The sequence below is a fragment of the Equus caballus genome, chromosome 28, assembly GCF_041296265.1.
Source record: "Equus caballus isolate H_3958 breed thoroughbred chromosome 28, TB-T2T, whole genome shotgun sequence".
Classification (NCBI taxonomy): Eukaryota; Metazoa; Chordata; class Mammalia; order Perissodactyla; family Equidae; genus Equus; species Equus caballus.
Genome location: NC_091711.1, coordinates 45,603,235 through 45,625,163, shown reverse-complemented (window position 1 = coordinate 45,625,163; position 21,929 = coordinate 45,603,235). Strand labels below are relative to the sequence as shown.

The 21,929-nt window shown below is 57.0% G+C and overlaps 1 protein-coding gene across 3 annotated transcripts; it reads left to right on the top strand.

Moving 5' to 3' along the window:
* Positions 1-118: 118 nt before the first annotated feature.
* PNPLA5 (patatin like phospholipase domain containing 5) lies at positions 119-14,315 on the top strand. 3 transcript variants are annotated; one of them, XM_023631225.2, is made up of 11 exons: positions 144-372; positions 886-1,137; positions 1,482-1,714; positions 3,587-3,652; positions 3,928-4,137; positions 5,485-5,545; positions 6,669-6,854; positions 8,874-9,006; positions 11,253-11,369; positions 11,760-11,900; positions 12,041-13,155. In XM_023631225.2, exons 2-11 carry the CDS (start codon positions 945-947, stop codon positions 12,123-12,125), a joined length of 1,425 nt encoding a protein of 474 aa, XP_023486993.2. In that variant the 5' UTR covers positions 144-372; positions 886-944; the 3' UTR covers positions 12,126-13,155. The 3 variants fall into 3 exon arrangements, with proteins under 3 accessions (XP_023486995.2, XP_023486993.2, XP_023486994.2); XM_023631226.2 differs by having other exon boundaries at positions 146-372; positions 11,763-11,900; XM_023631227.2 differs by lacking the exon at positions 11,760-11,900 and having other exon boundaries at positions 119-372; positions 12,041-14,315.
* The last annotated feature ends 7,614 nt before the right edge of the window (positions 14,316-21,929 follow it).

Genomic DNA, 21,929 nt, shown 5'->3' with positions numbered 1-21,929 from the left:
TCTGGGGAACTTAATGTCACTCGTTGTGCTGGCTTGACTTCTAGAACTGCTGCCCCAGTTTAGAGGGCTGTGGGCAGTTCTCTTGGAGGCATGTCCTGGCCCAGCCGGTGTCCACGCCTCTCCAGGGCTCACGTCCCTGGACCGCATGTGGGCACCACGGTCCCTACCCTCACAGCTCTGTGAGGCTGGCTGCAGAGGAAGCACTGGGCCCAGAGTGGGGGCCTGCTGCCCCCTCTGCCAGCTCACCCCCCAGGGCTGGGCAGCTGATGGCAGGTCTGTGTTTGGGGGCACAGCGGTTGGAACGGAAGGGGCCCTACAGGTCCTGACATCCAAGCCTGGCATATTCTGCTGAAAAACTGCAGCCCAGAGAGGGTGAGGAGTTTGGGCAAAGTCACAAAGGTGGTGGGGGCGGAGTGTGGAACCCAGACCCCCTGCCTCCCACGGGCTCTCCCCGGTCCCTGAACCAGCACAGCTGGAGAATTAAGTCTGGTTTGGCCCCAAAGACCAGGTGTTGTGGGTCCAGCTGCCGCTTCCTGGCCAGCACTTTCCCTCGCTGTCGCAGTCTCTTCATCTGTAAAACGCGGGCGGGAATAACGCTTCTGTCACCCCTATCAGAGGTCAGGGGAAGAGTTGGTCCCGTTCCCCCGGGGCCTCCTCACCTGGAATCCCGGATCGTGACCCGAACCCAGGGCAGGCGTGTGGGGGCGGTGCCGCGGCGCCCACAGTGTGCCAGCACTTCTGGAGCAACCTGGCGCACACCTGGGGCTGGGGGTTAGGGGCGAGGCTCGGAGACCTCATTGGCTGGGGCAGTGGGTGACGCAGCCCGGGGGCGGGGCCTGGCTCCGGCGGGAGCTTCACCTCTGGGCCCCGTCTCCCGCTCCGCAGCCGACCGGCCACGCTTCCCCGAACGGCGCCCCATCCCGGCCCCGGCCCGCCTCGCCGCCATGGCGTGCTACGAGGAAGACGGCAGCTGGAACTTGTCCTTCTCGGGCTCCGGCTTCCTAGGCCTCTACCACGTGGGCGTGACCCAGTGCCTGAGAGAGCGCGCCCCGCGCCTCCTCCAGGGCGCCCGCCGCATCTATGGCTCCTCGTCCGGGGCGCTCAACGCCATGTCCATCATCGTGGGCAAGTCGGTCGGTGCGTCCGGGACGGCGCGGGCCAGGAGGGCTGGGGGCCACGGGCTCGCCTGCCCGAGGCGAAGCTGATTCCAACGGGAGAGGGTGGGCACCGAGAAGGGTGTTTCGCACCCAAGACTGTGGTGACCCCCATTTTGCAGAGGACAGATCCCAGGCTCGGAGCCGGGAAGACTGTTGCCTAGGTCAAAAGGTGGACAGAGCCTTTGAACGCAGAGCTGGGCACAGACTCTAGCGGGAGAGGGGAGGACCCTCTAGCCCCATGTACCCAGTGGGGAGTCCAGCCTTTGGGACAAGTGTGGGCAGGCCCTGGGTGGCTAAGGACCCTTCCCCTCCGCGTGTCCGCAGACTTCTGCTGCTCCCGCCTCCTGGACATGGTCAAGCAGGTGGATCAGCTGAGTCTGGGCGTCTTCCACCCCGCCTTCGCGCCCATCGAGCACATCAAGCAGCAGCTGCAGGCCGATCTCCCAGCTGACATTCACATCCTGGCCTCCCAGCAGCTGGGCATCTCGCTGACCCGCTGGCCTGATGGCCACAACGTCATAGTCACTGACTTTGCCAGCCGCGATGAGGTCATCCAGGTGAGCAGGTGGTGGGACCCACGGCCTGGTGGCAGGTAGGTGGGCTCCATCTCCTGCCAGAGTGACTTCCCGGAGCTTCCCAGGGGCACACATGTCTGCGGGGTGGGGGTAGGGGTGGGGGTGGGTAGTGGGGTTGGGGCTTGAAGCTCCCAAGGGTGTTTACAACTGAGGGAGTTGAGGCACAGACAGGTGAGTGGGAGGCAAGGTGAGGTTGGAGACTTCCTGGCTAGCCATGGGGAGGCCCCTTGGCTGCACACAGAAGGGTCTGGCTGGGGACGGGGGCAAAGTCAGGCCTTGGTAATCAGGGCACCCAAAGGGGCTGCTCTTTCCGGATGGGTACCTGCCCAGCCCCCACACCACTCCAGTCCTCCAGGCATTTTTTGACCCAGCAGGCAAAGGTTGATTGAGTGTCTGTTATGTGCCAGGCACTGTGACTATAGCAGAATGAGAGACAGAAATCTTGGGGCTTCCAGTCTGCTGGGTGTAGGGTACAGATAATGACCACATCTGCAGGTAATGAATTCAGAAACAATTCAGCATTGAAATAGAACATGACATGACAGAGAGCCACATGGGCAGGGAGAGAGGCCAGGGACAGGATGGGGGGTGGTCAGGAGGCTCCCAGGAGTGCGCAGACAGGTGGGGAGACAAGGCCCTACCCTCTGAGGCCTCAGCCGGCCGGTTCGTGCTTCCCCCATGGCAGCCCTGCTCACCCTCCCCAGCGGGGCCTGTGCCTTCCAGCCAGCCTGGGGTCCCCGATGCAGAATCTGCTTCATCTTGGTGCCCCCAGCACCCAGCCCAGGGCCTGGCTCTGCGCCTCTGCTGACCGGAGTTCTTAGTGTGCGCAGGGAGGGGCTGGTCCCCTGCTGCCGGCTGGTCAAGTCCTCCAGAGGAAGCCCCCCGGGGGCCCCAAAGTGTCTGCAGCGTCTTTGCCTGTGTGCACATGGTACAGGGCCTGACACAGAGCAGGTGCTCAGTAAACCTTAGCGGCTGTCACGGTTATTAATTATGGCTCAGTGGGAATGAGGCTGTCACCTGCGTTTCCATACAGTCAGGGCCAGGATGGGCTCTGCATCTCCCAGGGGTGGATGTCTCCAAATGCTTGAGAGACAAGGTTATGTACACCACAAATTTCATAAGCTCTAGGTCAGTGGTTCTCAACAGGAGGTGACTTTCTGTCTGGGGCCATTTGGCTACGTTGGGGACATTTTTGGTCATCACAACTGTGTGTGTATGTGTGTGTGTACACGCAAGCCTACACTACTGGCATCCAGTGGGTAGTGGTCAGGGGTGCTGCTAAACATCCTATGATGCACAGGACAGCCCCTCCCCCTAGACCCCGCTCTAAATGTCCATAGCATCAGGGTCTATGTTAAGGGTCTTTTCTACTGCAGGACTTGTCAGAGCCTCTACTGGGAAGAGCAAATGGTGTTTTCCAAGTGGGTAGGGAGGTCAGGGTTTCTTGTTTGAGGTGTATCTAGTTGGATCTGTGTCTAAGGAACACACTCTGGGGGGTACATCTAGATTCTTGGTGACGAATTCCTGCCAGGCAGATGAAGAAGAAATGGTCCTTGGCGCCTCTCTTTGTCCTTGGGGAAAAGAAAATTCCAGCAGCAGTCTTGAGTCAGCCAGGATCCCATTGGGAGGAGGAGGAGGAGGGTGGGTGCAGAGATGGGGCTGCATCAGATCCCTTCTTAACCTTGAGAACTCGGCCGGGACATGACCCTCCTGGGGCCTCAGTTTCCTCCCCTGGACACGGGACTAATAACGCCCACTCTACAAGCTGTCCTGGGAGTAGACGCCATGCTCAGAGCAGGTTCTGAATGTGAGGAGTGCGGACAAGTGTATTTCTGCTGACTCTTGTCTCCCCAGGCCTTGATCTGCTCTTTGTACCTTCCTTTCTACTGTGGGGTGATTCCTCCCGAATTCAGAGGGGAGGTAAGTGGCTGAGCCCCTGCTCCATGCTCCGGGCAGCCCAAGGTGCCTCCTGTTGAGAGGTGTTGAGGGGGGCGAAGGAGGGACCAGCACTCTTTGAGCACCTACTGTGTGCTAGCCCTCCCCCTGCTCCTGGGCTAGAGGGGCCTTAGTGACCCAGGGGCAGCCCTGGGGTCGCCGGCTGCAGCCCACTTCCGACCGGTGGCTCCGTGGCAGCGTGGGAGGAGGGCCGGCGTGCTGAGAGGGCAGCTCCGCCCACTGTCCACCCGCCATCGCAGCGCTACATTGACGGGGGTCTGAGCAACAACTTGCCCTTCGCGGACTGCGCCTCCACCATCACCGTGTCGCCCTTCTACGGGACAGCGGACATCTGCCCCCAGAGCACCTCGGCCAACATACATGAGCTGAACACCTTCAATGCCAGCTTCCAGATCTGCACCAGGAACTTATTCCTGGGGTTCGCCTCCCTCGTCTCTCCCGATCTTGAGGTAGGACTGGCCCAGCGCCTGGCCTCGAAGCCGGGGCCATGGTCAAGGGCCCCGTGAGTCACACTGTGTGGCCCTGATCCCTTCCCACAGTCTGAGGGTGGTTGGGACACATGTGTCCACCAAGCCCTCGAACCCACAGCTGGGGCTCAGGTCATGCCCTTGCTAGTCTTCCCCTCCTTGAGCAAGTGTTGAGTTAGGACTGGCCCCAAGTGGTCAAGGGTTTGTGGCCAGGGGAGCACGTTAACGCCAATCCCACTGAGCTTGGGTTTGAGCCAGGCCTCTGCTGGCACTCCTCTGGGTCAGGCTCTGCAGAAGGTCCTGTTGTCATCTCTGTTTCCCGGGATGGGGATGCTAAGGCTCAGAAAGGTTAAGCGACTTGTTCAAAGTCACACAGCCTGGAAGCGGCAAAGCCACGTTTCGAATCCTCAGCTAGCCCAGACCCACGCTTTCAACCGCTGCCCTAAACCCTGGCCAGATGACTGGCCATCACGTGGAGGTGAGGCCCAAGCTCAGAGATGATGGACAATAGACCCACATTTCCTGCCTTTGGCCCCTTGTTATTTCTGGAAAATGGGTAATCTGACCACGGTTTATCATGATAACGCACTCCTCCACCCCAACCACGCCCCAGCCCTCCCTCCTTCACACCTCTTGTTGAGTAGGGTTTTACACTTTATGAAACGAGGCTGTGTTCATTTACTCTGCTCCTGCCTGCACCCCTGGAGTGGACAGAGTCTTAGCCCCATTCTACAGACAAACGAAGGCTCTCAGAAAGGTGGTGTGGCCGTCCTGAGGTCACACAGCAGTGAAGGCAAAGCTCCTGGCTGGGCCTGCAGGTGCCTTTTCTCCATGAGTGGGGCTCTGATTGAGACGGCCCCGCGGGGGCCCCTGGGTTCCTCTGCCACCTCAGGCTGGTCCTGGGAATAAACGTCGAAAGGACGAAGGGAACCACCGTCCTTGACTTATGGGGAACAGGCGGTGTCCCAGGTATCCTGTGCCAGGCCTTGTCATCCCAGTTTCCAGAGGAGGGAACTGAGGCCGGAGACGGGAGGGCCTGGAGCCAGAGCAGCCAGCCAGCCGGGGAGTCTGGGAGGATGGGGGGGAAATGAGGCTGCGCAGAGGGAAGCAGCTCGGGCAGATCTGTTCTGCCTGTGGTGCTGTGGCCCTCCCCGTCCAGGGCTGGGGTCCCCCAGGGTCCCTGAGCCCTGCCAAGGGGGCTCCCGGGGAGTGTAGGCTGGACTGGGATCACTTCCAGTTGAAGACAGGTCTCTGGTCAGTGACCACCAGCTCGAGGGGCAGGTCCAGGCCGCCCCAGCCCACCCCCCACCCTGGCCTGTGTGTTGGCAGGTGGTGGCCGACAATTGCAGACAAGGGTACCTGGACGCCCTGAGGTTCCTGGAGAGACGCGGTAGGTGGCCGCCCCCACAGTAGCCGGGGTCACGTGCCACGTGAGCACCGGGCCGGGCCTGCCTCTTGGGTGCTTGAGAGTTCAGGGACGTTGGCTCGCCCATTCTCCTCCTCGGCAGCCACTCTGTGCTTGGCCTCAACGGGATGCTGGGGACCCGGAGAGGAATCACACATGTGTCTGCTCTCGAGCTGCCCACAACCTGGTGCAGGGGGACAGGCCCAGGGAGAGGCAGCTCCCCAGGGGGACGGAGGGGTGCTCGGGGCTGTGGGGGCCCAGAGGAGGCACCCGACCCGGGCTGGGGGTGGCATGGGCAAGGATGTCTTCCTGCAGGCGGTGACAAATAAGTTGAGTTTTGACTAGTTATGAGGACTATGGAGACGTTGAAGACAGAAAAGAAGGGGGCATTGTAGGCAGAGGGAAGAAGAGCCAGCACAAAGAAAGAGAGACCGGCACCTGGAGGGCACGTGACTTGCTCTGGTCGCAGGTGTGCGTGCGCGTGAGTGTGCGGATGTTCATGAGGCAGTGGGTGGGCCGGAGAGTTCGGGCCTGGAGAGCGTGGACGTTACCCCACAGGGCGATGCTCTTCAAAGTGGTAGAGCCGAGATTCGAACCCAGGCCGTTGGCCTCCAGAACCCATGTCCTCGGCTCCCCCTCCCCCCATGCTATGGCCTGAAACACCCGGCTGCGGGGAGCGTTTGCTGAGCACCTAACTCGGGCCCAGACCTGGGCCTGCGCTTTGTGTATTCATCTCGTCTGATTCTCAGAACAGCCGTATAAAGCGAGTCTTAATTTTCCCCCTTCGCGGAGAGGGAAACCGAGGCATGGAGCTGTTAGGTCACGGTCTTGCAGGTGGATGTGAACCCCGGCCCGGGTCTTCGGATCTAGGCTCTGATTCACCATAACAAAGTGCACAGGAAACAGGAGCAGAGCAGGCCTGAGGGGTGCAGGAAGGGGTCATTCGGGGTGAGCCATGGGTCCCTCTTGCAGTAAGCAGGTCCCCAGAACGGGGCTGGGGCGTTGAGGGGTGCGGATGCTGTGGGTGGTGTGGAGAGCCGGGGGGTCGCTATCGCCCGGAGGCTCCAGACGGGCTGACCTGTCCCTCCCCTCCTCTCCCCTGACCCAGGACTCACCAAGGAGCCGGTGCTGTGGACGTTGGTGTCTAAGGAGCCCCCGGTCCCAGCTGATGGGACCCGGGACACTGGCCGTGACGGAGGCCAGCAGACGGGCCTGTGTCTCAACTGGGCGGTGCCCAACGTGCTGGTCAAGGACGTGCCGGATTTTGAGCAGCTCTCGCCAGAGCTGGAGGCTGGTACGGCCGCTTCCTGCCTCACTCGCTCCCCGGGCAGGTGCCCTGCCACGGGGGCCTGGGGCCGGGGACCCCGCCCCGGAGGTGCTCATGGTCTGGAAGAGGGCAAGACTCATTTTTTGAGCACCTACTAAGTGCCCGGCGTGGTGCCAGGAGCTCTTTACGTGTCATGTCACTCACTCCTCCTTTTTCTTACCCCGTTTTACCCATGATGAAACTGAAGCTCGGAGTGGGAAAGGGGTCACCCAGGTCTCAGAGCCTGCAACAGGGGGATTCGAACCCGAGTCTGTGCCTGAGAAAGCCAGGCCTCTGCCCACTGTCCAGGAAAGGGTAGGAGGTCCTGAGGGACACACAGAGGGTCTGGACTCTCCCAACAATGCTCTGAGGACAGTGCTGAATTGTCCCCATTGTACAGATGAGGAAACCATAGCACAGAGAGGTTAAGTGCCTTGCCCAAAGTCACAGTACTCACAAATGGCAGAACCAGGAGTTCTGCTCTAAAATATTTCATCTGCTCCGGCCAGGGGACCTAAATGTCACTATTGCAATAGCAGGAAAGCACAGGGTCCCACAGACACATGTGATGGTGGGGATGGGGCGAGTTAGAGGAGCCTCTAAGGGAGCCTTGTAAGGAGGACTCTGCCAGGCAAAGAGAGGGGGAAGATGGGCATTCAGGCAGAGGGCACAGGATGTGCAAATGTCCTGGAGTTGAGGCGGGAGCTTGAGGCCCCCGTGACTGTAGCATAGTGCTTGAGGTGCAGAGTAGCGGAGATGAGCTTGGGGAGGCTGGAAGGGTTGGGCAGGCGGCCTGGAACGCTGTGGGAGGGGAGAAATGAGCCCCTGGGGGATTAAAGGTTGAGGGGGTGACCTCCCTTTTAGAGGTCACTGCTGCTCTGAACTCTAGGCCAGCTGAACTGCATGCACCTAGCTGGGAGGGGACCGGCTGAAGAGGCAGGAGGCTGGGAGGAGAGATGACGGTGGTTGAGGCCAGAGCGGGGACAGTGGGCGTGGGGAGGGCACGGGGAGATGAGGAGGGCGCCTCTCAGCACTGGAGACCACACGCGTGTGGAAATGGGCCTGGATCTGCGCCCAGCCCCTCAGGTTCCGGCTTGGGGCTCTGGAACGGGGGCAGCATCCCTGAAGCCACATGGGGGCACCAGAGAGCCACCTCCGGGATGGGGCACGGACCCCCCCCTCCCCCACCCCCCAAGGTCCCTGCCCACTCTGCAGCCCACCCACCAGAAAGGGTACTGTTATCTGGCCCCGCCCTTACGGTCGTCCCTTCATCCTCGCCCTCACGCCCAGGGCGGTGGGTCCCGCCGGACCCCCCAGTAGAGGAGCGCTAGCCTAGGACACAGAGCAGGTAAATGGGGGGCCGGGTCTTCGACATGCTGTCTGTGGACCCTCCAAGCGGCTGTCCGCACGGCGCTGGCGGGAGCATGGTGGGTGGTGGCGCGTGGTGAGCCTTGGTCTGGGGCCCAGGCGCCAGTCCCTTCCACGCGGTCAGTTCAGGGGACGGGGGCTCGGGAAACGGTCGTTGCGGTCGCAGCGGCTGGTGCTCTCGGTCGGTCGTTATGTCCTCGCGTCACTGCTGTTGAGGGAGCTCCGGGGCGGGAGCCCGTCCCCGCCTGGGGGCCCCAGCGGACTTTCCAGAGGGGCCGGAGAGGCGGGAGGAGCCTGGGGAGGCGGACTGGTTGGGGTCCGTCCTGGCCCCGCCACCTCCTGGCATCGGTCCTTGGGCAAGTCACTTCTGCACTCTGAGCCTCAGGCTCCTCGTCCGTGAAAGGGGCACGCTCTGCCCGTTTCAGGGACACGGGAGGGCACGAGCGAGGGGCTGGCTCCTGGGCGGGGCCGGGCCGGCTGCTGCTCCCTCTGCGGCCGGCGGGGGCGGGTGCAGGCGGCGGCCCGCGGGAGGCAGAGGGGCTCGGCCCGCCCGTCCGCCCCAGGTGGCATCGAGGGCTGGGCTGCGGGGTCCTGGGGCTCCAGGCCCAGGTGGCGGCCACGCTGCGGCTTCTCTCGTAGCGCTGAAGAAACAGCGTGCGCGGGACCCCCGCGCCTGGGCCCGCTTCTGCCGCTCGGGGCCCGGGCGGGCGCTGACCTACCTGCTGCTGCCCGCCACGCTGCCCTTCGAGTACGTCTACTTCCGGAGCCGAAGGTGAGCCCGGCCGGGGCTCCCGGGAGGGGCCGGCGTGTCGCCGGGGCAATGCGGGGACCGGTGCCCGAGGCAGGAAGGGCGGCTGGCACCCCGGGTGGGCAGAGCCCAGCTGGCCTCCCCACTCTTCCTGTGGCAGCTGCCTGACCCAGAGGGGTCTCATGGTCTCCTCGCAGAGTGGGACTGATGAGGAGGTGAGGTGGCAGCTGTGAGCAAGCAGGGGCCTCTGGGCCAGCGCCTGGCCCCTCCCCTGTCTCTCGGACCTTTGGCCCACTGCTCCACCTGTCAGAGCCTCAGAGGACAGGTGCTGTGTCTGAGGATCGCTCTAGGGGCTGGTCTGGCTCAGATTTTGCTGTGTGGCCTGGGCCAGGTGTCTTGACATCTCTGGGCCTCAGATTCCTTTTCTGTAAAACAAGGTCCTCCCAAGGTGGACTGGCTGTGGTTAAGCCCTCACTAAGCATTCTGACTCTGCTGCTTAATGGGTCACTCTGCATCGTTTGCTCATTCGTTGCACCAATAGTTACTGAAGGGCTATGAGAGGCCAAGCCCCACCTAGGGGGTTAGGGGAGCAGCACTGACCCAGACCCAGTCCCCTTGGCCTTTGGAGCCTCACGGCCCACAAATCATCACACATTCACCTGTGCAATCACAGCTCTGCCTAGAGATACCTAGGCAGGTGTACACTGGTTGTAAATTCGGATGGCTCCCACTAGGGGCTATCGGGTCAAGAAAGGCTGCCTAGAGGAGGTAACTTTTGAGCTATAATCTGAAGGATGTATAAGAGCCCACTAGGCAAAGAGGGAAGGGAAAAGCATTCCAGATGGGTGGAACAGCATGTGCAAAGGTCCTGGGGCAGAAGGCAGAAGGGAGTAAGGCTCATTTGAGGAGCAGAAAGGGAGGCCAGTGTGGCTGGAGCCAAAATGTGGACCAAAGCTGTAGAAGATGGGGCTGGGGAGGCTGCAGGGGCTAGACATGCAGTGCTCTGCAGCCATGTGTGGAGTGTGGTCTTCATCCTGATGGTGGTGGGAAGGCAGCAAAGGGTTTCAGCAGGAGAAATGTCATGGGAAGATCCGTATTTTAAAAAATTCCCTATTCCGTGGATGAAGGTCTACGATGGTGAGCCCCAGGTCTCTGACCTGCCCTACGCTGAGTTGATCGGGGTCGGCTCTGCTGTTTAACTTGCTGGGAGAGAGCTTTCTGCTGGCACAGATTCTTCTCGTGCCTGCTGTTAGGCCGAAACCACAAGTTGAAATCCAAAGGATAAATGCACATTCTAGCCTTTTCAGTTACAAAAAAGAAAAATCCACGTCTGAGCACCGATGGGGAGGCCTGCCTAGACCACAGGGAAGTTCCTACTTGGTGGTTTCTGTAACCTACACGCTCAACATGGAGATTACAATAACAGAGGCAGAAGGTCCAGAACAAGGGAGGTGACGGTCCAGCCTGTTTTGCTTGTCACATGACGCTCTGTGGACTGTCTGCCCAGTTTGAGGTCCCAGTTTAGGGGCCCCTTTAAGGGCAATAGGGTGGTAGGCGAGGCCCTGCAGTATCCAGGGAGTCTGAGAAGGTGCCTGGCCAGGCGCTTTCTCTGCCATAATTAGACACCCTGGCCGTCTGCTGACCCTGTGGGGCCCATGTGGGAGCCCAGGGGGGTTTTCAGCCATAAAGGGCTGCGGGGATGTGTGTTTCAGGAAGGTCACTGGCTGCTGAGAGGAGAGTGGACAAAGGGGTGTGAGTGGGGAGAGAGGGGCCGGTCTGGGGAGGAGCAAGAGGAAGGGATGGAGACAGGAAGGAGGTTAGGAACTGCGGGAGAGGGGACTGTCCTCATTTGGCAGGGGAGGAAACTGAGGCCCAGAGAGGTTCCCTGACTTGCCCAGGTCACACAGCTAATGAGCAGAGGAGCTGGGTTGCACCCGATCCAGCCTGATCCCAAAGCCCTGCCCTTTCCCGCCCTGGGCTTCCCACGGATGTCCTAGGGAATCGCCTCAGGGCCCGGCCACCTCCGCTGCGTTCAGAGTCCATCGCAAATTGTTCCCCGACCCCTCCGGCCTCTGCAGCTGCCCCCTGGGTCTGCCCTGCCTGCGATGGAGCCAGCCCCGCTGGGCTCTTTTCACCCCTCCTCCAATGCCTTTAGGCCTGGGCCTCAGGCGCAGAGACCCCGGCTCCTCCGCTCTGGGCCCGTGGGGAGGCCAGGCGGGGCCACTTGCTCGGGCTTAGCTGGGTGGAGCTGTTGCTGCCGCTTTCTCCAGGTTGGCAGTCTGGCTGCCCGATGCGCCGGCTGACTTGCGTTGGATGCAGGATGTGCTGAGGAGCTTGGCGCTCGAGGTCTGTTCCAGGACGAAGGACCGGCTCCTTGGGCTGGTCAGGTGAGTATGCAGGCGGCCTGGGGCAGAGCGCGGGTGGCTGCGCTGGGTGGGGAGAGGCACCTTTCCTGGACTCTGGGCAGGCAGTGCACACCAGCCACGCCCTCTGCGCATCCGCCCGGGGAGTACCCTGCACGGGTGTCTGCTCACCGCTGTGGGCTGGACCCGTGCTGAGCCTGGATGGAGGCGCCGGCTGGTCACACTGGTCGGTCTGCGGGATGAGCCGGGGGGCAGTCACTGTTCCTGCTCCCAGGGACAGCCGGAGCTCACAGAGGACGGCAGGTCTCCCTGCTCTGCCAGTCCTTCTGCTGTTCCCCGAGATGTCCCCACGTGCCCCGTGTGGTGTCTGGGTTAGCGCTGCCTGGCTCTCCCCACTTCTGCCTTCCCTACTAGCAGGAGACGCCAGCAGGCTCCCCACCGCTCGACAGCCCTTTGTTTAGCGAGAAAATCAGAGCCGTGCTCCCAGCGAGTGGCCATCCCCATAACCCCCCGGCCACTCCCAGCTCACCAGGGGACCGCCGCGGGCCTTCCTCAGTGCGTGGGGTCGGGGGTGGATTTGGGAGAATGCCCCGGACTCACCCTGGGCTGGGGCTGCCTCCACAGGGCTTCCCCCTGCCTGTCACCCAACCCCAGGCTCCAAAACTCACCCTCACTGGCTTCTGCTTGCTCCGCAGTCTGCCGGGCACCAGCCCCCTCCAGCCTGGGGCGGCTTCTCCTGTGGACCTGGCCAGGAAACACAGACTCGCCCATCAGGCCTGAGGGGCACCCAGCTGGGCCAGCCCAGTGACTGGCCTCCCCTCACCCCATCCTGGCCCTCGTCCTGTGTGCCCGTATCTTCCCCTAGTCTTCGAGTTCTGACCCCTCTCCTGGAGCTCAGAGCCCGGCTGCTGGAGGACCGAGGGGACAGCCTCCCTTTCTTCCTCTCAGATGCTTGGCCCAGACCACGCGGGTGGCTGGCCCCCAGGAGCCCCTCTGGAGCCCCTGCTCCTTGGAGCCAGCTCCCTGGGGTCTGGCTACCGCTTTTTGGGAGAGGCCCAGCCTGTGGGCACGTCCCTGGGTCACTGTGTGTCCCTGTCAGCCTGTCCCATCTCATCAGAGGGAGAAAGGCAGGCAGGAGCGGAGACGCATCCCAGTTCGGAGCTTCCGTTTTGGGGACCTGGGGACGGCACCTGCTGAGGAGGGAGGTTCGGGCGCCGTCGTTGAGCTGCTTGCAGAGCACTTTACAGAAGATGGAGAAAATGCCGTGTGCTCCCATCAGAGATCCGGGGGCAAGTGGAAATGATGGAGCGAGGTGGCCTCCCAGATCCTTCCTCTGACCTTCTCTGTCCTGCACTGTCACTCGGGGGGGACCCTCATGGTCTGCCTCACCCCAGCAACCTTGATCTCTGACGTCCTATTGGGTCCATCCTGTGGGAGCCCCCAGCAAGGGTGGGAGGAGACAGAGGGATTCAAGTCTTTCCAGAATCCCAGCTGTGTGTACTTCTGTTGGGGTGTCCAAAGGACCCCCGGCTGCCACCCCCACAGTCCCCCTTATTCCTCAGGCTGGTTGATGGTGTGGCAGGGGCTGCCCTCCTTTCCTAGGCCCCTCCCTCTCTCAGGCACAGAGGATGCTCGGACACCAGACCTCCTCTGACCTCTCCTGGGAGTCCCTGCTCTTCCTGCCCTCAGAGCAGAACCCACCCTGCGCCCCTGGAGACACGAGCCCGGGTGGGGATGGGGAGGGTGGAGAAGTGGAGAAAAAGGGAGCAAGGGAATCGGTATGTGCATAAAAGAGATAATGAGTCATTCATTCATTCATTCATTCGTTCACTTGATTTATACTTAACACGTTATAGCTCTGAGGACACAGCTGTGAACAAAATGGTGGGTGTGGGAGCAGATGCTGAACAGCAAATGGGAAAATGTAGAAATCTGACCATCCCAAGGAGTGGCAGTGCTGTGAAGACAGCGAAAGAGGGGGAGCACGGCAGCCGCGTGGGCTGGAGCAGCACTGGGCCAGGCGGTGCGGGAGGCCTCTCTGAGGGTGATATTTGGGGTGAGACCTGGGGTGCGAGGCGAAGAGCTGGGGGAAGAGTTTGCAAACGTAGGGGACAGCAGGTGCAAAGGCCCTGAGGCGAGGATGAAGTTGATGTGTTCAGGAGACAGGAAGCAGCTGTGTGAGAAGGGGGCACGCTGGGAGCCTGGGGCAGTCGGTCGGGGTTGGGCAGAGGCCTCCTGGGTCAGGAGGCAGTGTCAGCGGAAGGAGGGGTTTGGATTTGGGCCGTCATTGGAGGGTCGAGGGCAGGGAAGCCACAAGGTAGCGCAGAGCAGAGAGTGCAGGACAGGAGGGCTTGGGGCTGAGGGGGCGGGGCTTGAGGAAGGGGGAGGAGGGGGACAGAGTGAGGACGTGCAGGAGGCTCTCACCTCCTCACCCATCTCCAGGGTGCACGGGGGCTGAGCTGACCTCTGTCCCCTCTTGCTGCCACTTGGGGGGGTCAGGCACAGATAGTGTCCCCTGCAGCAGGAAGGGGGCTGCCCACCGGCGTCAGGTGACCCTCTCTGCACAGAGCTGGGATGCGCTATCCCCACGCCCAGCTGCTGAGTTGGGGATTTCCTGCAGCAGAGAGGGGTGGCCTGGCTGCCCGGGTCTCCAGGTTAGGGATCTAGAGCTCAGGAGGCCTCTCAGAACGTTCTTGCTCCCCGTCTTTCGTCCTTCGTCACGCACGGGGGCCTCTGTTCCCATGGGCACTCGAGCCTCCCTCTATTGCCTTCTCTCTCAGCAGTTCTTTGGGGCTGGCTCTGGGGCCATCTTGGTCCCCATTGCTCTCTTTTGTGTCTTAGATGGGGAAGGGTGGTGGCCAGTCCCGCCTTCCTCTCCATCCTCCTCCTTCGCCGAGCAGCGTGTTGGTAAATGTTTCTGGTTTACTTGGTTGAATGTCTCCATTGTTTATAATACTCTGCTCTGAGAAATTCTCTTCAGTCGTTGTTATTTGTGGCGCGTGCTTCAAGGTCATCTGCTCACAACTTGATAGTCGCAGAGACTACTCCCAAGTATTGCCCACCGTCCTTCACAGTTTACAAGTACTTTCTGGGTTTCTCTCTTATTTAACTCTTAGGCATTTTCTCATGTGGCTTTAAAATCCGACAGCCCATGGCTTTCCCCTCTGATCCCAGCTCTGCTCTCTGGGCCCGTGGACCCTGCGTGCTCCCTCTGCCTGGGGACAGCCTGGCAGGGATAGGAAGGCAGCGATCTGATCCCTCTGAGGCTGCTCTTCTCCACAGGGAGCAGCTCGTGCCTTGTAAGCACTCCTAAGGACACCCCCAACCCAGACATGCTGCTCCGTCACCTCCAGCCCCTTACCTCCAGTTTGTCCACCTCCCTCTAGGACATGGGATCCAGCACTGGGCCTAAATTGCCTTTGACCTCCCACTTCCCGGTTACTGCCTCTATTAATGTAGCCTCAGAATGAATGAGCTTGGCCTGAGCAACGCCCGCGAATTTTGCTGGGGCACGTCCACCAACAGTGCCATGCTCTTCCTTGAGCCTGGCGATGGCTCAGCCGACACAGCAGATAGCCCAGGAGCTGATCCAGGTCAGACTCCCCCATTGTTACCTACACATCCTCCTGACTCAGAGCTCTGGGGTGTTACAGAGTGGAGGAGGGGTCCTGGGCTCTGAATTCAGGTTGACCTGGGTTTGAGTCCCATCTCTGCAACTCAGCATTGATGTGACCCCGGGACATCCCCTCTCGTCTCAGTGCCTCAGTTTCCCTCTGTATAAGATGGAGACAATAACACATAGCTCATGGAATATTTACTTGAGAAAAGTAAATGTTCCTTGCAGACCATATTAAATGGTAGGGATTACTGCTCAGACAGGGGGAGCAGGGCATGAAGGGACACTAACTACACTTCCACTCTCTGTTAGGCGCCAGACTAGGAGGACCACTTGGCCTCCTTTGAGCCTCACATCGCCCCTGCGTGGGAGATAGTCCAGACAAAACTCAACAGGCTGCAGTTGGGACCTGGACCCATTTGAAGTCAGAGCCCTCTCTGGACCCTGTGCTGTAGCCTCCAACAAGTGTGCTGAAGTTGTGGGTCCACCACCCTCCTCTTTCTCCCAGTGTTCCAACCAAGGGACACTGGGCTCTGGAGCCCTGGCACAGCCATGGCTCCCATTCTTGAGCCACGTTCCTGGGCTGGCTGCAAGCCCCCCAGCCTGGCTTTCTGAGTGCCAGTTGTTTACTGAGTATGTCCTGATGCCTGAGGCAGATCCCTGACTCAAGGAGCTCACATGTCTCTATTGGTATTTCTGTGGAGGGAATAGGGACTCTAACCCTCACAGGTGTACATCACTTTACAGGTTACAAAGCCCATCACCTCAATTAATTCTCACAGCAACCCTGGGAGGTAGGTATTATTGTCCCCATTATAGGTAAGGAAACTGAGGCACAGAGATGTTATGTTCATTGGCAAGTGGTAGAGCTGGAAATGCCCAAGTCTGTGCTCCAGGCGGCAGGAAGCTCCCTAGACCGTCACAGCTTCTTTGTGCACCTGCTCTGTGGTGCTGGGCAGCTTCTTTCCTCGATCAATTCCTCATTTCCATGGCTTTAAAATCAGGGTTTTAGTTTTGGACTAGCTGGTTTCTAAGGGGCCTCCAGCTCTGCCCTGAGCCCATAACACAGACAATCACCACCACCGTGGTCAGAGGGAGGAGAGATGACTCCAAGAGGGGACCAGCCACAGAGGAAACGGGTTTCTGAACAGGGTCTTTATGGAAGCCTAGAATTTGGGTTGGCAGAAAGTCATTCTAGGAGCGGGGACTGCAGGAGCAAAGGCAGGTTGGCGGTGGCCCATCGTAAGTTAAACTGACAAAGAATCTGAGGCCAGAGAGGTGAAGTGCCTTGTCCCAGGTCCCATAGTCGGTTGTGGTGGAGTCAGCATTCGGGCCCAAGTCAGGCTGTGGTTCCACCCTGTCTGCACACTAGAACCCAACCCTACCCATGCTGGGTAGGAATAGTGATGCTCAGGACTCTTCTGCAGAGATTCTGATGTAAATGATGTGGATCCGTCTGCGCAGGACTGTGGTTGGAGCCTGTAGTTCCTGGGCACAGGTATCCTCAGGGGCCACTCTGTGGGTGTGGCCACCTTCCTGAGCCAGCACCCTGTGCCTCAGACTTAAGGTCACCTGTGGCAAGCAGGTTGGTATGTGCCCACCTGTGGCTGGGTTCACGTGATACTAGTGGGGTTACTTCTGCCCCAGCACTAAATCCTGGCTACCTTAGGGATCCCCAGGCAGTTACCTCAACCCCTCTGAGTTTTGCATCCCGTCCATAAATTTGATTGTGTATATTAATCAGGTATTTGGTGATGTTAAGGCATCATCATTACTTTTTGGTTGTGTTAATGTATTGGGAATATGTTTTCAAAGAGTTCTTATCTTTTTTTTTGAGAGTTAATTTTTAAGAATTTTCTTGGAACCATAAGTCTCTAGACAGTAACTTCCTTTTTCTTCTGGACTAATTTATCAGTACACTGTTTAGTCGCACGTAAGCAAAACAACACAAATACATTACAACTTTTGACAAATAATTATTAAACAAAAAAAAGTAAAATGGAAATGCATCAAAGAGTTCTTATCTTTTAGGGATCTATACTGAAATATTTATGAATGAAATGATGTAATACATGAGATTTGCTTCCAAATGATCCGGGTGGGGAGGGGTGGGCGAGAGTTGATGAAACATGAGTTGATAGCAGTTGACACTGACTGACGACCAGGTAGAAGTTTATACTATTCTAATTTTGCATATGTTCGACATTTCCATGACAAACGAGGACTTAACTTAAACACTTGGTAGTGCATCAAATGGGAAAATATACATCAAGATGGAAGATAAAAGCAAAACCAGGGCCAGCGCGAGTTGTGGCCACCCAGAGTCCCGGATCCGGAGGACAGTGGGATCTGGCGAGCTGTGCGCGTTCAGCACCGCGGACAGCGGCCCGCGGGCTCTTCCCAGGCCGCCCGAGCATCGCAGGGATCTCAGAGCGCAGAGGCTTTCCCTCCGATTACTGAAAAGAGTCTCGTCAGGACAGAGGGCTACCCAGCCTCTCACACGCCTCCAGAGATGGGCCTTCACTTCCCACGGGGCAGACTAGTTCTTGGTGGACACTTTTGGCTCATAAGAAACTTTTCTTTTCTGCTCTTTAAGGATAGCTTTGTCAAAAATCAATTCATCATATATGTGTGTGTCTATCTCTGGGCTGTCTGTCCGGTTCCACTTATCTATCTGTCTATGCTTATGCCAATCCCACACTCTCTTGGTTTATAGCTTTAAGGTAAATAGCTTTATATAGTAAGTCTTGAAATCAGGTAGTGTGAGCCCTCCAACTTTGCTATTCTTTTCCAAAATTGTTTTGACTATTCTAGGTTCTTTGCTTTTCCATATAGATTTTAGAACTAGCTTGATAGTTTCTATGAAAGAGCCTGCTGAGATTTTGCTTAGGTTTGCATAGGCTCTATAGATAAGGAGGAGAACGGGCCTCTTAACAATGTTGAGTCTTCAAATCCACGAGCAGGGTGTGTGTCTCCGTTTCTTTAATTTCTCTCATCAATGTTTTGTAGCTTTTGTTCTACAAATCTTGAACATATTTTCTCAGATTTATTCCTAAGTAATTAATGTTTTTTGATGCTATTGCAAAGGGTATTTTAAAAATTCCAATTTCCAGTTGTTTGTTGCTAGTATGTAGAAATACAATTGATTTTTGTTTGTGGGCCTTGTATCCTGTGATCTTGTTAAATTCACTTATCAATTCTAGTAGCTTATTTTTGCAGAGTTGTCAGGATTTTCTATGTTAACAGACGTTTTTCTTTAGATTTTTATTCTGAAAAAATTTAAACCTATAGAAAAGCTCCAAGAAGTAATACAACTTTGATAGGCAGAATAACACTCCCTCTCGCCCCCAAAAGATGTCCACGTCCTAATTCCCAGAACCGGTGAATACGTTGCTACATGTCAAAGGGAATCAAAGTTGCAGATGGAATTAAGGTTGCTAATCTGCTGACCTTCAAATGGATTATCCTGGGTTACTGGGTGAGCCCAATATAGTCACAAGGGTCCTTAAAAGTGGAAGAGGGAGGCAGAAGAAGAGTCAGTGTCAGAGTCACATGATGTGAGAAAGCGGCCATCACTGACTTTGAAGATGGAGGAAGGGGCCGAGGACTGCGGGCGGCCTCTAGAAGCTGGAGAAGGCGAGGAGATGGAGTCACCCCTGGGCCTCCAGAATGCAGCTTTGCTGACATCTTGACTTCAGCATAGTGACACCCGCGTTAGACGTCTGACCTACAGAACCGTGAGATAATAAATTCATGCTGTTAAGCCACTGAGTGTGTGGTAATTTGTCACAGCAGCAATAGAAAACTAATACAGCAATGAACACAACCATCACCTCCCTTCACAACTGTGGCTTCTACCACATTGCCTTTCTCTCTCAATGTCTGTATACACGTGCACTCACATTAGTGTTATAATTGTGGGGTTTTTGTAGAACCCTTTGAAAGTTGCAAACATCATGTTTTACACCCCCAAATACTTCAGCATGTGCCTCCTAAGAAAAAGAACATTCTTTTACATAACCAATACAGTTTTAAAATTCAGGAAACTTAAAATTAATACAATATTACCAGTTAACATAGAGTCCATATTCATATGTTGCAAATTGTCCCAGTAATGTCCTTTATGGCTTTTTTTCATGATCCAGTATCCAATGCAGAGTCGCCCATCGCATTTAGTTGTTAAATACCTTTAGTCTCCTTTTCTCTAAAACAGTTCTTTCAGCTTTTTGTTTTTTTCGTCTTTCACGACATTCACATTTCTGTAGAGTACAAATCAGACAAGTCAGTTGTTTATGAACTGTCCCTTGGCTGAGGTTTTGTGTTCTCTCCTCATTATTCGATTCAGGATATGAATTTTTGGCAGGAAAACCACGTAAGTGATCCTGTGTCCTCCTCGGTACGTTACATCAGGAGGCACAAGGCGTCAGTTTTCCGCTTCCTGAAATGGTGGTGGGGGACAGGCTCACGTTTGCTGATTCCTTTACCAAACACTCTGCGGTGCCCAGTGCAGGATGGGGATGACAGCGGTGGCTGTGAGCACGGCCCGCTCTGAGATGCCATGGGGTGCGAGCGTCAGACCTGATCCTCTGCTCGCTGGTGCCCAAGCCCCATGGTCGCTGGGCAGGGGTAAGGAGAGAGGTTGGACAGGGCTGCAACACCAGAGGACAGAGGAGTGGGCAGTCAAGGACTTGTCCTGGGAATGTGGCAGGAGGTGGGAGCACTCATGAGCCGAAGTTCTAAGTCCTCAGCACGTGCTCCATTGCCCCATCGGACTCCACTTCTAAAGCAAAGCTCAAAGATTAAATATTAAGAATTTCAAGATGGTGACCACACAGCATTAAAGCCCAGGTGCAGGGTCCCTCTGAGAACAGGGCGTTCTGTGACTCCCTGGATGCACAACCAGGAAGGCCCTGCCTCTTCATCTCCATCTCTCTATCCTATGTCTATCTCATCATGTAACCACCTCTGAGAGCAAGATAGAATGTTTCCAACACTCTGGAGGGTACTTGTGTCTATTCCCACTCAACCCCTCCCTGTGCCCCAAATTAAGCACTTTTCTGACCTCTATCATCACAGATTAGTTTTGTTTGTCCTTGAACCGTATATGAACGGAATCATACAATGTATTGCCTTTTGTGTTTGGCTTTTTCTTTTTTTTTTCTTTGCTGAGGAAGATTTGCCCTAAGCTAACATCCACTGCCAATCTTCCTCTTTTTGTATGTGAGCTGCCACCACAGCATGGCCACTGATAGACGAGTGGTGTAGGTCCGTGCTCAGGAATGGGGCCTAGGCCACTGAAGCAGAGTGCACCGAACTTAACCACCAGGCCCCCGGGGCGGGCCCTGTGTATGACTTCTTTCTGTTCATCATTTGACTGTGAAATTCACCAGTGTTGTTGCATATATCAGTAATTCTTTTCTATCGCTGTGTAGTAAGTATTCCATCGTATGAATATATCATAGTTTATCCAGCCTACCGTTGATGGACAGTTGAGTTGTTTCCAGTTTTTGTCTCACATGCACAAATTGTTCCTGCTTTGGCCTTTCAATCTAGCTCCTGTGTCCTTTTCACCTATTCCCATCAGGGTTTTTTTAGCACTTTATTTTTTGGCCCAACAAGATGTTTTAGGCTCATCTCGTACTTTCTTCGCCCAGCCCTGGAATTGGCCTTTTTCCCAAGACATGCTGGTTCTTTTCGGTGGGGAAGGATTTAGACACCAAGATGTGGGCACTGGGTGTGCCTGGTATTACAGGAATTCCAGTGTCAAAGGCCTTTTAAGCAAAGATAAGAAATAGATATTTTTAAAAATAATAAATTCGTGTTAATACCTCAGATTCCACTCTGATCTCACTGGGTTCTTCCTCGTCTTCTTCATAGTGAGAATCCTCACCTGAAACATCTGCACATTCATGCACTTGCTCGATTCCTCCAGCCTTTGGCTAGCCGTCTTTGTGCCACAACCTAAGCATTCTTTGCAACGTCTTGGGTGCTTGGAATGTCCTTGTTTGTTCCTGTAAAGACATCCACAAGCCTCTGGAGTTGGGGTCCATTGCTCTCTTTCCTCTCTGTCCACTGTGTACCCATGGCCCATGCCCCTCCGCCCTTGTGTGTGTCTCCCTTGCCAGACTTCGAGAGTCTCAGTCCAGTGCAAGAAGGAGACAGAGCAGGCAGATCCTGTCCACCTGCTCTGCTCCCCATTCTTGCTGGTGCAGTCATCTCAGTCCATCCTCCCGACTACAGCACCCAGGGTAGAGGTCCCCTTTTCACAGTCAAGGACGCAGAGCCTCAGAGAACTACACCAGGACTTCATTGTTTTCATCTTCACGTTCCTCCAGTCCCAGGCATGTAGTAGGTGCTTAATATATGTTTGTTGAGTGAATGATTGGATGAGGGTTTGCACTAAAAACTCTCCAGAATTCGGTTGTTCTCAAATTGTAGTCTGCAAAAGAGATAGCTTATTAAATGCAGATTTGGGGGCACTATCCCAAGAGAGTCTGTCTCTTAAGGTCTCGGACTCTGCAATTAACCCCTCCTCCCCACCGTCTGTCCCCAGGATGTTGCAAAGCACAATATTCACAGCGCCTACGGCTCCCTGAAATTATCTTGGGTATTCACAAATCTGAGCTCCTAGAGGGCCAGGCTTTTCCTGACGCGTCTCGGGCGCCTGGACCGGTGCCCCTAAATATTTGCTGAGCGAACGAATGCATCTTTAGGGTCCCTTCCAGCTGGAGCGTTTCAGGAGTCTGGGCCGAGCGCTTGCCGAACGACGGAATCCGCGGTGGGACTATCGAACGCGCGATGGAGGGGCTGCGGCTGCGGGCCGCGGGCGGGCGGGGACGGCGGGCAGGGGTCTCAGGCGGTCCCCGGGGCGGGGCGGGGCGGGGCCGTGACGTCACAGCCGCGGGGCGCGGCGGCTCGGTGACCTCACGCCCGCGGAGCCTCCGCCGGCGCCGGCCGGGGCGGGGCGC

Bases quoted from the DNA above. Each gene is read 5' to 3' on its own strand.
- PNPLA5 (XM_023631225.2), top strand. From the start codon at position 945: ATGGCGTGCTACGAGGAAGACGGCAGCTGGAACTTGTCCTTCTCGGGC. The intron at 6,855-8,873 runs GTACGGCCGCTT...CTTCTCTCGTAG, and splicing joins CTCGCCAGAGCTGGAGGCTG to CGCTGAAGAAACAGCGTGCG. The intron at 11,370-11,759 runs GTGAGTATGCAG...CTTCCCTACTAG, and splicing joins CGGCTCCTTGGGCTGGTCAG to CAGGAGACGCCAGCAGGCTC.